Source organism: Heteronotia binoei, chromosome 14 (assembly GCF_032191835.1).
Source record: "Heteronotia binoei isolate CCM8104 ecotype False Entrance Well chromosome 14, APGP_CSIRO_Hbin_v1, whole genome shotgun sequence".
Taxonomy (NCBI): Eukaryota; Metazoa; Chordata; class Lepidosauria; order Squamata; family Gekkonidae; genus Heteronotia; species Heteronotia binoei.
In genome coordinates, this window is record NC_083236.1 from 12,606,823 (window position 1) to 12,621,780 (window position 14,958).

General features: G+C 45.1%; 1 protein-coding gene across 1 annotated transcript in view; it reads right to left on the reverse strand.

The window, feature by feature from the left end:
- SORCS2 (sortilin related VPS10 domain containing receptor 2) overlaps positions 1 to 14,958 on the reverse strand; it is a 253,072-nt gene that overhangs the window by 67,774 nt on the left and 170,340 nt on the right. Inside the window, exons 8-10 of the mRNA XM_060253784.1 lie at positions 7,910 to 7,999; positions 6,123 to 6,302; positions 3,074 to 3,220 (exon numbers count right to left, since the gene is read on the reverse strand). Coding sequence (XP_060109767.1) covers positions 3,074 to 3,220; positions 6,123 to 6,302; positions 7,910 to 7,999 — 417 coding nt within the window. The remainder of the gene's footprint in view (positions 1 to 3,073; positions 3,221 to 6,122; positions 6,303 to 7,909; positions 8,000 to 14,958) is intronic.

The window sequence follows — 14,958 nt, forward strand, 5'->3', positions numbered from 1 at the left end:
AAGAAAGAAGTACTTTTCTCCCTTTCTCACAATACAAGAACTTGGGGATACTCAATTAAATTCCTGAGCAGTTGGCTTAGAATGGATAAAAGGAAATATTTCTTCACCCAAAGGGTAATTAACACGTGGAATTCACTGCCACAGGAGGTGGTGGCAACTTCAAGAGAGGATTGGATCAACATGTGGAGCAGAAGTCCATCAGTGGCTATTAGCCACAGGGTATTGATGGAACTCTCTGTCTGGGGCAAGTGATGCTCTGTATTCTTGGTGCTTGGGGGGAGAGGGCAGAAGTGGGAGGACTTCTAGTGTCCTGGCCACTGATGGGCCTCTTGATGGCACCTGTGGTTTTTTGGCCACGGTGTGACACAGAGTGTTGGACTGGATGGGACTGATCCAACATGGCTTCTCTTATGTTCTTATGCCTTTGCCACCTCATATGCCAAAAGAACTGTCCTCTGGGTGCTCAAATGAACTTAATACAGCTAATAATTTCTTTACATCAACCATTACCCTGGTTAGAATTGTTCCCACCACACTTAGGTCTTGATACCATCCTAAGCAGAGTTTTATTTCCCTCCAAATTAATGTTATAACACTGGCAAAGAACCCCAAGGAAAAATAGGGTATACATCTTTTAATAAACAAGCAAACAAGATACCGGTAAATTATCCTGCAAAAATGGGACCCCTTTATTCCTGTTGTGTTCAGACAACTGTGCCATTCAGCAGTGTCTCCTCAGTGGTGGCACAATGGCGTCAAAACAGAAGTTTTCTACAGCTATCTCAGGACAGACACCCTGCTGGATGAGGGTGGGCTCTCACCCCAATAAAAATGTCCTTAGCTAACTTGGTGGTGGGACTTGCATGGCATCCAGGGTCTAAATTACCACCCAGTTTGCCAGTAAGAAGAAAAACATCTCCCTGGTAATAGTAGTGAATAGCAACCCAAGTATTTTGCATCCTTCCCATGCAGTGGTGTCTGTCCCTGGAGACGCCTAAAAGTTCAAAGCACTTGCCCTCAATGACTCTCTGCTTGTGGCTGAATTATTCCAGGCCGAAGTGGGACAGACAGACCTCCACTTTAATGGGATTCTCAGCAGCAAGTCCTTGCAGCTTCCCACTTGTAAACATCCCATCATTGGCTCAGAGGATAAAATGCTCACATATACTGTGGCACTGCACACACACAAAGCCTACTGCAGAACAATGTAAATCAAGGCCCTCCAACGGGGCGACTGTGAGCCCCGTAGTGCTTGCCGACACCTTTCCTGGTAGGCAGCGGAGAGAAGCTAGGTGGGGCTTTTGCCTGTTGAACAGAGTGTGAGCCTGAAACATTGAGTAGCTTTTAGAATTATATATAACCTCACTCCCTGACACTTTGTGGTTAAAGCATCTGTGTGCAGAAGTGACCAGTCATGTATAGTAGAAGAGGAAGGAAAAATTAACAGGTGGCTCAGGGACGTTTTTGTACAGATATGCAAGAAGTACTTCTAAAATGAATGATGGTGAGGTTGAAGCCTACTTCAAGTAATGCCTCACCATTATGTAAATGAAGTATCAGCATGCAATTTACATATATAATGGCTCAGCATACATAACTCCCTAGAATGAATGAGCTATACCTGCCAAAGCAATTATTCATCTGACTCAATGGCGAATACTGATGCAAGAAAAAGTTACTGTTATGGAAACATCAATTATCTCCAACACCTACTTTCAAAATTCTCTGTCAATGTAGCTCTTTCAGAATTCTCAGCTAAGGTAGCCTGTGCAGATAGCTCTTACGGTATTTGGCCATCTTATATAACGGAACAGAAATCAAGCCATTCAAATAACTGGGACAGTTTTGTTGCTTTATACGACCAATAAGATGTCTATGCCAACAAATATTAGCGAGTTAATAACACTTTCCACCTATTCGGTGGTTGTCTGTCCCACACAAGTAGGCTGTTTAGCCCCCACTAACCAATTGTAACGGTCAGGGGTTGTTTTGTAGAAAAATAGGTGGTGGAGCTCATCCAGGGATTGTTATGCAGCTGCACCTAGTATTCAATGGACAAGGTGAGGAGGAGGAGGGGGAACTGTCAGAAAGGTTCAGGAGCTGTGCTCCTTTGAGCTCCTGCTGAATTCAAGGCCTGGAGTCTGAGGACAGACTTGAGGAAACACCCCACCAGCTTCAACACTCGGGTTGCCAAGCCCCTGTTTCCTGTAGAGTTTTTCCTCCTAAATGGCTAGAGCAGCCCCACATGCGCGACACCATTTTGATGACGTCACTTCCGGGTGACGTCACTGAGCCAGCCACATAGGCGGAGGTTCCCCCTGCTGGCCCACACTGGGCTGGCACGTTGGGAACCTCCTGGACTGGGGGCTTGGCATCCCTATTCAAGACTACTGGTTATAATAAGGTCTTAAGTCTGCTACAAGTGTGTTAGCAGGTATCAACAAACGATGGTTTCCAAATCAGTATAGTACAAGAGCCAAAAAAGAAACTAAGAACTTTTCCACATTTTCATTTTCTTTGCTTGTGTGTTCCTGTTGCATCAGGGTTGTTGTTTTTTCCTGTTCCACAAGTGTTTTGTTCCCTCTAATGGTTGATTTTATATTTTATCTTTGGCATAAAAATCTGCAGTTTAAATCTGCATAGAGATATGCTGGACATAAACCGATGTAATATCAAAATGGCCACCAGAGGGAGTCAAAACCATGTGAAACGGACCCCCCCCCCCAAAAAAAAACAACAACAACAAGAAGAGGAACACACAAGAGAGGAAAATGAGAATGTAAGAAAGCCCCTACTTTACAGCATGAAAGGCAAACTGCAGCAGAATCTAATTATGAAACACAAACCAGGACTTAGAAGGGTGTAATTTTGTTTAGGATTGTAGTTTCAGAGTCTAAAGTGGTACCAAGAAAAGTTGGATTCTGTTATTTTACTGCCTCCTCAGGTGGTTTCTCATCAATTTCTGGATACAATTTTTGGTTTTAACCATGAAAAAATTCTGTAATATCCTGCTGCAACCATTTAAAAATCTTTTGGACATCTGCCTTTCAGAAGAAATAAAAGGAATGCTTACTGGCCTGCAGTGGGTAGGTTTACCATTCATATCAGCAGCCGGAGGAATGAGGAAGTCCCAATCACGACCCTTGTTGAACGTTATAAGAGTGGTCACTTTCCCATCAATTTTTTGATTGGCCAAAAAGACTCCTTTGACGCCTCTAACCTGCGTTAGCATACAGAATGCAACAAAGTTTAAGCAGCTTTTGTATGTATGTCCAGTATCCATTTGTCAATGTTCCCACTGCTAACAAGTGAGAATAATCAATTGTTTAGACCCTACAGCCTTGAAATTATTTCTTCTGATTTTACTGCCACTTGTTTTGATTAAACTGTGACATTGTTTGCGCATGAGAAATACAAATTATCCTTTTTCTAGAAATTAGTGAGCCTCAGTCTACATGGGAACCGGATTTCAGTGAGTCATGTTTAAAACTCTATGTTTAAATATGCAATTGTGATTATCCAAAATGTCTAGATTTTTCTTTACTCATGGTCAGAAACTTCACAATCGAAAAATGTAAAACTTACAAATTTAATTCTGTTCTCAATTTCCACCTATTGCCTATAGTCAGGATTGCTAGAAAGATCATTTAAATTCAGGGACAGACTAACTCGCAGGGAAAGTTCATCGTGGGCCACTGCCCTAGCAGGCTGCTGATAGCCAGGAGTAAGCATAGCCAAGGCCTGGTAACCGTGTGAATGCCTCAGGGGCCACTCAGATGAGACCCTTCATTAGCTGTCATAATTGGTGTCACCTACTTCCAGTTGGGGAAAGGATGCAACGGGTGAGCCTCACAGAGTGGAGTGGCTCTGTAGTTCTGGCTTGTGGCACAGAAGGGACTGCTCAGCTTGGCTTGCTCCAGGGCTGTTTTCCTTCCCTTGCCTGCTCCTGTTTGGATTAGTGGGACTTGAAAGCATTCCAGTGTTGGACCCATCATTGCAGCAGAGAACTTGTATTCTGGCTTAACCAAGATCAGGGGCGTCGAACTCATTTGTTATTAGGGCTGGATCTGACATAAATGAGACCTTGTCGGGCTGGGCCAGGCTGTGTTGGGCTGGGCCATGTGTGTACCTATTTAAGATTAGGTAGCAGAGATATAAACTTTTTAAAGGACACAGACAAACATGACTAAAGATTTTTTTAAAAAATTAGCACTTTTTGGTTTTAAAGGTGCTTTCTTTGTATTTCTCCCCTGGGATCCAGGGAACTGGGCAAAGGAAACTCTGGCTCTTTCCCTCCCTCCCCAGGGGACCAAGAGAGGAAAGAGCCTCAGCCAATGGAGAAAACTGAGGTTTTGCTCTGTAGCTCCTGTGCAATTAAGCAAGCCTTGCAAAGCAAGTTGAGATGCAGAAGGAAGCAAGAGAGGGGGAGAAGGAAGCAAACAAGAGCAAGTTGCTCGGGGGCCTGATTGAACATATGAAGCTGCCTTATACTGAATCAGACCTTTGGTCCATCAAAGTCAGTATTGTCTTCGCAGACTGGCAGCGGCTCTCCAGGGTCTCAAGCTGAGGTTTTTCACACCTATTTGCCTGGACCCTTTTTTGGAGATGCCAGGGATTGAACCTGGGACCTTCTGCTTCCCAAGCAGATGCTCTACCACTGAGCCACCGTCCCTCCCCAAATTAGGCTCTTGGGCTGCATGTTTGACACCCCTGCTTTAGATTGACTTGTGAGCAGATGAAATCACAGTGTAGCCTAAAATTCAAAAGAAATGATACAACATATCTTGTGTATATAAAATCCATGGAACCTCTATATCAAAAATTAAAGGGGGGAGAGGAAGGAGCAGAATAGAAATATATATATACACAGTATTTGCTGGTGTATAAGACTACTTTTTTGCCCTGAAAAACATGCCTCCAAGTGGGGGGGGTCGTCTTATACGCCGGGTGCACTTCAGTTGGGATAGACATGGCTGCCCATAGTGGCCTTCTGATGCTCGCCCGGTGCTCATAGTGGCCTCCCGATGCCCGCCCACCTCATTCTACATACTGTCCAGTATCGCGCAGTATCCAGCGCGGCCGCGGCGGGTCATCAGCGTGGCTGCGGCGAGCATCAGCAGCGAGACAGGGGTGCCAGCCTTTTCGGTGTGACCGGCTCGTTCTGCTCGGCGGGAAGCAGCAGCGCTCCGGCCCGCTCCTTGTCTACGCAGAGCTCGCACATGCACACTTGCGCACTAGTGCCGGTCACAGGGAGATGCAGGGGCGGGCCAGAGGCGCTGCGGTCACGCTGCGGCCGTACAATGGTGTGCGGAAGAGGGGGTAGTCTTATACGGCGAGTATATAACAAACTCTATATTTTGAGTGGAAATGTTGGGGGGTCGTCTTATACGCCCAGTCATCTTATACACCGGCAAATACGGTATATATATATATATATATATATATATATATATATATATATATATATATATATATATATATATATATATATATATATATATATATATATATATATATATATATATTAGATGTTGTTATAAATATTTGGAAAGATATATAGGCAAATACATTTCATTGCAGCAAAAGCAAATGCTGCTTCTCTTTTCAAATATTTATAACATCTATCGAGTGTCGTCAGCAAGGTAAAAGAAGGTGATGAGGCACTCTTCCTGGGCCAGGACCTCTCTACAATTATATTTAAAGTGTTATCTGCGTAGTTTATAATTGCTGTAAGCTACTTTGGGGGACCAATTTTTTCAGGAGGAAAAACACAGTTAACAAAAATCTACCTAAGAGGTGACAAGAAAGAGCAAGAAATGAGAGGAGTCAACAAGAAAGAGGGCCTCACAAGGATTGCCAGACTCCAGGTGGGACCCCCTGGAATTACAGCTTATTTCCAGACTCCAGAGGTCAGTTCCCCCGGAGAAAATTGATGTTTTGGAGGGTGGATTCTATGGCACTGAACCCCTCTGAGGTCCCTGGCCTCCCCAGGCTCCATCCTCAAATCTCCAGGAGTTCCCCAAACTGGAGCTGGCAACTCTACCTGCCCCCCCATCCAATTCCCCCACAGTGGCCAGGGGGCCCTGGTAGCTCCAGGGATTCATCAGTCAAGGGCATTTTACCTCCAGAATATCTATCAGAACATTCTCTTCAGGCTGCTTCGTGCTCCTCACATTTTCCAGCACGATTGAGTAGGAGACGCCCTGAGCATCAGACTGGTAGAGATTATAGGTGTCCGTCTGATACCATTCCTGGATAGCCACAAATACCTGGCTCTCATCTGTGCTAATAATTTGTAAATCCTAAAGGGGAGGGGAAAGGACAAATATCAGCTATGCATGCCAGAGGCTACTTTTCTTTCCCACATGCTAGAGAAAAGATTCAGTCCCACGAATCTGTTCTGATACCCGAGGCGCTTTCCTCCAGTGGAAGGAGCCTTCCCTTGTGGCAAGACAGAAACTCCTTCTCCTAGAGGAGGGGTCCACATCGCAGTGCCCACTGGACTCATGGCACCCACCAGAATCTATTCTGGCACCCATCAAGTGTTTTTGAGGAAGTGGGTGGGGCCAAGTGAGGGTTTTGCCCAGCAAAACTATTGGGGATCTGATTGGCTGGGCAGTTTTTAAAAAAATGTTGCTTTGGCAGCAACTGCCACCACAGCCCAAGGATCTGCACCGTGCAACTGAAGGTGGTAATTGTTTTGTGGCTGGCTCCACCTCCTGTGGCAGCCATTTTTGTGGCATTAATTTTGTTGTTGCACCCACCAGGTCAGAATTCAAAATGTGCCCACAGACTCTAAAGGTTGGAGACCCCTGTCCTAGAGGAAAGTGCCCCCACCAGCCCAGTAAATCTGTAGGATCTAACCTACTTGAACACCCAAGGAGCCATTGTATATTGAACCAGACCGCTGGTCTACAAAGGTCAGCGTGGCCTGCTCAGACCAGCAGTGGCTCTCCAGGATTTCAGGCAGAGGTCTTTCTCATCACCTCCTACCTTCTCTTTTTAACTGGCGATGCTGGGGACTGAACCAGAGACTTTCTGTATGCCAAGCAGATGCTCTACCACTGAGCTCCAGCTCCTCCCCAGTTAACACATATTTCAAATTCCCAAACCAACTTCACTGGCATTATTTGAAAATGGCATTATCTGAAAATTAAAGGATACATAGTACAACCTGCTAATATAAAAGAGGTAAGAGTGGTCACCCTCATATGGTTGGGAGAAGCCCCTAGCAAAGGCGGCACTGAAGAATATGAATAAACTAGCAAAGAACAAAACCCAAAGAGGATAAGGTTTGTTTGCATATGTGCACAATAAAGTACCTATGGAAATCTAGGTGGCCCAAATGATCTGCCATCTTGTTTGGCGAGGCTTCTCTTTGGTCAGTATTATCCAGTAATGCCGAAATGCTTGCAAAGAACTAAACAGCAGTGAGGAGGATCCTGGGTAATTCTAGGAGGTGGAGGCCATGTAGGAGAACAGGGAAATCCTATTGGCTGAGGGTATCAGTAGGGATGAGAAAGCCCAGGGGGAAAAGCCTGGGAAATGGGGAAGGGGGCGGGAATGCTGTTCTGTCCCCATCCCACAGTCTTTTGTTTTCAATTTTTCCAGCAAAAAAACCCCTCTGACATTTTTGAGGATTGATGAGGGGGTGGGGGGACCTCCCGTGAAATAATTTCTGTTCTGGAATCAGTGAAATGCTTTCTTAAGACAAGATTTTACTCACTCAGAATGTGAGGTACATTTCAGCACACGGTCACAGACTGTGAAGAATTATTTGAAGAAGAAACAGCTAAGCACCAGTATAAATACACAGAGGAATTTATAGAAAAATCCACCGAGGCATAGAACAAATCTCTTCTGGGTTAGGAAAGAAGCAAAATTAATAATGTATCTTGTGGATGATTACCTTGGGTAATGCATATTTTGGCAGTTTCATCAGTACAAATTCATTCCGACGGTAAGATACATAATATTTTGTTTGATTTGCTGATGATGTCTGTGAAAGGGGGGGGGGAGACAACACAGTTTTATAAGGGATTATTTCAGCAATTTACATTTCTGCAAAAAATAATGGTGTGTATCATTACTGCAGATTAAACACTCAACAGAGCATTGATATAACAAGCGATGCCACTTCTACAGACAGCTTGCTCAGCTTTGGGCTCTATGACGGAACCTCCCATTCAAATCTTGGCTCTGCTGTGAGGTAGCCAAGGAAGCTTCTTCCTGAGAGAAAATCAGATGAACACATATGAAGCGGCCTTGACTGAGCCAGACCATCAGGCCATCAAGGTCAGTTTTGTCTACTCAGACTGGCAGGGGCTCTCCAGGGTCTCAGGCAGAAGTTTCTCACATCACCTACTGCTTGGTCCTTTCAACTGGAGAGGCCAGGGACTGAACCTGGCATCTTCTGCATGCTGAGCTGGTGCCCTGCTACTGAGCCACAGCCCTCATAAACACCCCCTGCCATGAAGTCACCTTCCTCCCCTTTCTGCTGCCGTGACCTTTGCTTTGGAGCCACAGAATTGGGCAGGGTAGGATGTTGACTGAACACCACAGATCCTTCCTCTCCTCATCTGGAAGAGCACTCTGTCCCCTTCTCCAGCACTGCGCTGCTTCCTTCTTCCCCGGCCTGTGTAGGAAACTTGCTTCAATCTCCTTCTCTAGTCTTCCTTCCACCTCCTCTTTCCTTGAGGACCCAGCCATCCACCCCTCCCATTCAGCCTTTACACCTGGGCCTAGCCCAGCCTCGCCTGTTTTCCTGATCCAGATGCCCTTCTCCAATCATCTGCTGGCTGGCTCCTGTAGCTTCTCTTGTATGTCTCAGGCAAGCATCCTGTTCCGGGGTGCCTCCCCTCCCCTCCAAGGGGCTCTTCTGCATTCATGTTTTCATCGGCTGTGTATCCCTGTTCCTTTGAGGGTGTTTTCTTTTCTGCACTTGTTTGCACCCTTTAGTATTCAATTCAATATTATATCACTATACGTTCAGCATAAAAAGGTTCTGCGTATGCCACAATGTAATATCAAATCGACCACTAGAGGGAGCAAAATATGTGTGAGAAAGAAAAAAACCCTCAAAGCAACAAGAAAACGACATTGGATTTATATCCCACCCTCCATTCAAGAGTCTCAGAGTGGCTCACAATCTCCTTTATCTCCCTCCCCCACAACAGACACCCTGTGAGGTAGATGAAGATATTGGATTTATATTCCACCCTCCATTCAAGAGTCTCAGAGTGGCTCACAATCTCCTTTATCTCCCTCCCCCACAACAGACACCCTGTGAGGTAGATGAAGATATTGGATTTATATTCCACCCTCCATTCAAGAGTCTCAGAGTGGCTCACAATCTCCTTTATCTCCCTCCCCCACAACAGACACCCTGTGAGGTAGATGAAGATATTGGATTTATATTCCACCCTCCATTCAAGAGTCTCAGAGTGGCTCACAATCTCCTTTATCTCCCTACCCCACAACAGACACCCTGTGAGGTAGATGAAGATATTGGATTTATATTCCACCCTCCATTCAAGAGTCTCAGAGTGGCTCACAATCTCCTTTATCTCCCTCCCCCACAACAGACACCCTGTGAGGCTGGAGAGGGCTCTCACAGCAGCTGCCCTTTCAAGGACAACCTCTGCCAGAGCTATGGCTGACCCAAGGCCATTCCAGCAGCTGCAAGTGGAGGAGTGGGGAATCAAACCTGGTTCTCCCAGATAAGAGTCCATGCACTTAACCACTATACCAAACTGGCTCTCTCATCAAGGACACACAAGCAATGAAAATGAGCCCAAGGGCCACAGACCAGGTAAGTTTCCTGGCTCTGGGGCCTTAGAGAGGTGGCTTCAGTCCAGGTGCGGGCGCATGTCTGGACAATTCTGAGAACAACAAAGGGCTGGATTCAGACGGGCAGTTCATGGGGGCAGCCTCTCAGTTTAAAAAAAAGCCAGCACAGTTTGAGGCACCCTGCCATGGGCAGACAGTGCATGCCCAGCTGACAAGAGGGGCACAGGCTGCGTGCGCCCCAGAGGAGCAGTCACACCACTCATGCACTTGGAAGGCGCTTGCATGGCACGCCCTGGCTGTTCAAATGGCCCGGAAACACACCACGCAAATGCTTCAGCTGTTTGTCACCAGGAAATACTCAGGGCGTTTTCGCACTGACCTTCAAGTGGCGCGACCACCCTCTTCACACCGGAGGATCTGCCCGGATTTCGCACAAGAAGCGCCGGCGCACCCAAAAGAGCCGGCGACTTCCGTCGCGAAACCCGCTCAAACGGAAACCGCCAAGAAGCAGGAAAACGTTTGAGCGGGTTTCGCGACGGAAGTCGCCGGCTCTTTTGGGTGCGCCGGCGCTTCTTGTGCGAAATCCGGGCAGATCGTCCGGTGTGAAGAGGGTGGTCGCGCCACTTGAAGGTCAGTGCGAAAACGCCCTCAGTGGCTTTTTGAGGCAGAGTAGAGCTGGAAGAAGATGAGATGGGTGCACTTGAGGCTCAGGGCCCAGATGTGCATGTAAACATGTTTTTAAAATCTCGGGATGGGGGTGGCTGTGTCGGGCGAAATTGCCTGTCTGAATGCAGCCATGGTGATTGTTATACCTTAAAAGGCAGTTGTTGAAAGAAAACTGAGAGACACTTTGAATTCTCTAGAGCACCTCACAAATATTTACCGGTATGTTTAATACATAGCAATTTTTGTGTTTTGTTCACACTTCCCCGGTAACACTTTGTTTTCCACCAGTAGAACACTCTTTTTGATGGACAAAGGCTCCACCCACTAAAGGAATGGAACTTTTAGATCCCACCCAACATTCCACTATCTCAATTTTCAGGGCAAACATGAAATCATCATCAAGCACCACAATGATGAACATCATCAAGCACTACGCTGCTTTCTGCATTCTTTGTGGCCCCTTGAAGATGGGTGCATAGGAAAAGCAAGTACAACAACTGTCATTTTGATTGTGATTTTATTCTTCAAGGCAACGAATAAAGAGTACATTAGAGGATCCTTTGCCTTTCCTGCCTCTCTTCAAAATGTATGAGCGGGTCAAATAGGTGTATAAAGTTGGCCAAAAGAAACAATCTAAACAGGCACCTGCTAGGGGAGTTTTCTAAAAACTAGTATAACAGATCTATCTGGTAGAAAAAATATCCAATCAAGGTGCTGGCTGACAAAGCATACAAACTTTATTAAGAATGACCATTTTAATGCAAGGTCATCTGAATGCTCAAGGCTCCCAACAAGCTGGCATAATGAACAAGATTCAAAGGTTTTCCTTTATAGATTCAAATGTTTTCCTTGATAGGATAAAACAGGCAAAAGGTCAGGGTCTGGTACTTGGCAGGGGAAAGATCCAACCATTCTGTTCTTAAATAATTCACACTACCCCCCTGCTTAGAGTAAATTCCACATTCCTAAGAGCAGCATAAGAAGAACAAACCCTATACACTTTTCCTGAAAAATAAGAACGGCACCAGCTCTTGATTGAGGGATAGTTGCTTAGATACCAGGAGATCAAAGAACAGATTTTTAAAAGAGTGAAAATAATGGCAGGAATAAGCTAAAGGTTAGCAAATCAATCCACAAGATAACAGACCAGTCTTCAGGGCCACTAATCAAAATTACCGTGAAGATCTTAAATATTTGCTAAATTTTTAATGGTGAAATAAAATTCTCTAACACGCCCCAATTTTCATTCCAGTACTGCAGCGTTGATGGCAAAATCTCATTATAATATATTGGGGGGGGGGGTTTCCCCCTCTTTCTTTTTGCTTTTATTTATTTATTTTTTATTTATTTATTTAAGATTTATATCCCGCCCTTCCCACAAGTGGCTCAGGGCGGCTTCCAATAGTAGATCCAACAAAATTACAATAGTTAAACATATAAAGGGATCCGTATTTAAACCAGATAAAACAGATAAAACAGATAAAACCTTAGTTATTAATACACATTAATAAATATTTCAACTATATATAAAAGAAATCCAGCAAGTTACATTAAAATTCTCAAGCTAGTTATAGGCAAGGAGTGTGCGAGTTCAAGCTGCAGAGAATTATCTTTTGTAAACACACACATCGTTCCAACTAGTTGATTTTGAAGCAGTTATTACATTATGGTGCATTTCATGTCTTCCCTTGAAAATGGGTGCGGGGGAGAGGTGCTGAAAAGCAGAGCTGTGCCCTGGAAATGTGCCTGGTATCTTGGTCACCAAAGAGAAGTCACCCTGCACTGTATTTTGAATAACCTCTCCATTTCATCCTTCCATAAAACAAGTGTAGGATCAACTTAGCATTTAAATTTCCAACTGAGACAAAGCAAAACTGTGACCCTGGGAAGTGCTATAGGCGGCTATGCTTGCAGGCATTCCCTACCTAGCTTGCTAGCTTCCTGCACTGAGATGGAACAGTCAACGCTGAAATGTTACTCCATGTCTACAGGGACAGACGTCCAGGGACCAGAAAGAATTCTAAAACTTCCAGCAAAGGCCAGCTGATTACCCCACTGTAAGGTCAATAGTTAATTAAGGAAAGGGCAAAACTGGATCTGAAGCAATCCATGTTCAGCACAGAAAATGTCTTTCCAGGCCAATGTTTGGTTGTGTCAGAGAAGAGCTGGTGAGCCAGGGCATTGGTGCCCATCTCATTTCCCTAAACTCTGAGGACGATCACACCGAGGGGTCTGTTCAAGAGAGGGAAAAGAAGCAAGAGAAGCTCAAGGCGTCAGGCAGACTCAAAGGTGAAAACTGGTAAAAAGAAACCTGTGTTGATGAGAATAGCAACCTGGACATTGCGTCATGTGACATGTACCTATCTAGCGGTGGGATTATTTTCAATTTAACGAGTGGGAATCATCCTTGTCTTGTATCCGCAGGCCTTGGGCAGGTCACTGGCCTGTCAACTAGTTTTCCCTCCACCTCCAATCTGGGAGTCAAAATACTAATTAACATCCTTTCTGGAGTGTTGCAAGAATTCCAGTTAATGTTTGTGAAGAGCTTTGAACACTAGAGCTTTGAACACAAGGCCAATGCCATGCTGGGAATTATTAGGAAGGGAATTGAAAACAAATCAGCCAGTATCATAATGCCCCTGTATAAATTGATGGTGCGGTCTCATTTGGAGTACTGTGTGCAGTTCTGGTCGCCGCACCTCAAAAAGGATATTATAGCATTGGAGAAAGTCCAGAAAAGGGCAACTAGAATGATTAAAGGGCTGGAACACTTTCCCTATGAAGAAAGGTTGAAACGCTTGGGACTCTTTATCTTGGAGAAACGTCAACTGCAGGGTGACATGATAGAGGTTTACAAGATAATGCATGGGATGGAGAAAGTAGAGAAAGAGGTACTTTTTTCCCTTTCTCACAATACAAGAACTCGTGTGCATTCGATGAAATTGCTGAGCAGACAGGTTAAAACGGATAAAAGGAAGTACTTCTTCACCCAAAGGGTGATTAACATGTGGAATTCACTGCCACAGGAGGTGGTGGCGGCCACAAGCATGGCCACCTTCAAGAGGGGTTTAGATAAAAATATGGAGCAGAGGTCCACCAGTGGCTATTAGCCACAGTGTGTGTGTGTGTGTATATATATATATTAAAAAAATTTGGCCACTGTGTGACACAGAGTGTTGGACTGGATGGGCCATTGGCCTGATCCAACATGGCTTCCCTTATGTTCTTATGTGACAGAGTGTTGGACTGGATGGGCCATTGGCCTGATCCAACATGGTTTCTCTGATGCTCTTATGTGACACAGAGTGTTTGACTGGATAGGCCATTGGCCTGATCCAACGTGGCTTCTCTTATGTTCTTGATCCAACGTGGCTTCTCTTATGTTCTTATGTGACACAGAGTGTTGGACTGGATGGGCCATTGGCCTGATCCAACATGGTTTCTCTGATGTTCTTATGTGATACAGAGTGTTTGACTGGATAGGCCATTGGCCTGATCCAACATGGCTTCTCTTATGTTCTTATGTGACACAGAGTGTTGGACTGGATGGGCCACTGACCTGATCCAACATGGCTTCTCTTATGTTCTTATGTGACACAGAGTGTTGGACTGGATAGGCCATTGGCCTGATCCAACATGGCTTCTCTTATGTTCTTATGTGACACAGAGTGTTGGACTGGATGGGCCATTGGCCTGATCCAACATGGTTTCTCTGATGTTCTTATGTGACACAGAGTGTTTGACTGGATAGGCCATTGGCCTGATCCAACATGGCTTCTCTTATGTTCTTATGTGACACAGAGTGTTGGACTGGATGGGCCACTGACCTGATCCAACATGGCTTCTCTTATGTTCTTATGTGACACAGAGTGTTGGACTGGATAGGCCATTGGCCTGATCCAACATGGCTTCTCTTATGTTCTTATGTGACACAGAGTGTTGGACTGGATGGGCCATTGGCCTGATCCAACATGGCTTCTCTTATGTTCTTAGATTAATTCTTTCATTGTTTACATTATCTTTCACAATATTTCTGTCAAAGTACTGATTTTTTTTTTAACCCAACAGATCTCCACTGCATTCGCTACTTAGCTTTTGTAGCCTAACATTTACCCGCCATGTTGTGGGTGGGCAGCGAACTCAGAGCTATCCAATTTCGTCTGCCTCCATTCCCAATAAAGTAGGTCTCGTTGCGAGGTCTCAGTTAGTCCACATCTGCATGTTCTGCAGCGAACTAACTGCCGCTTTACAGTTGTCATCTGTGACTGGAAGAAAGCTGAGAAAACCAAGAGCTGACTGAATGGCAGTCATGTGAAAACCACACGGGCCATTCACCCCAATCGACACGCTGACAAAAGTTATCCTCAGTGAAAGAGTAAGCTGCCATGCAAAAGGTGCTTAACAAAACTGGCTGTGGACGGGCGAGCCGTTTCCTTGTTCAGGGGGTTGCCAGGATAAGAAATCCCCTTTGATTAGTTAACCCCTTTCCTCCTGAGCTGTTTC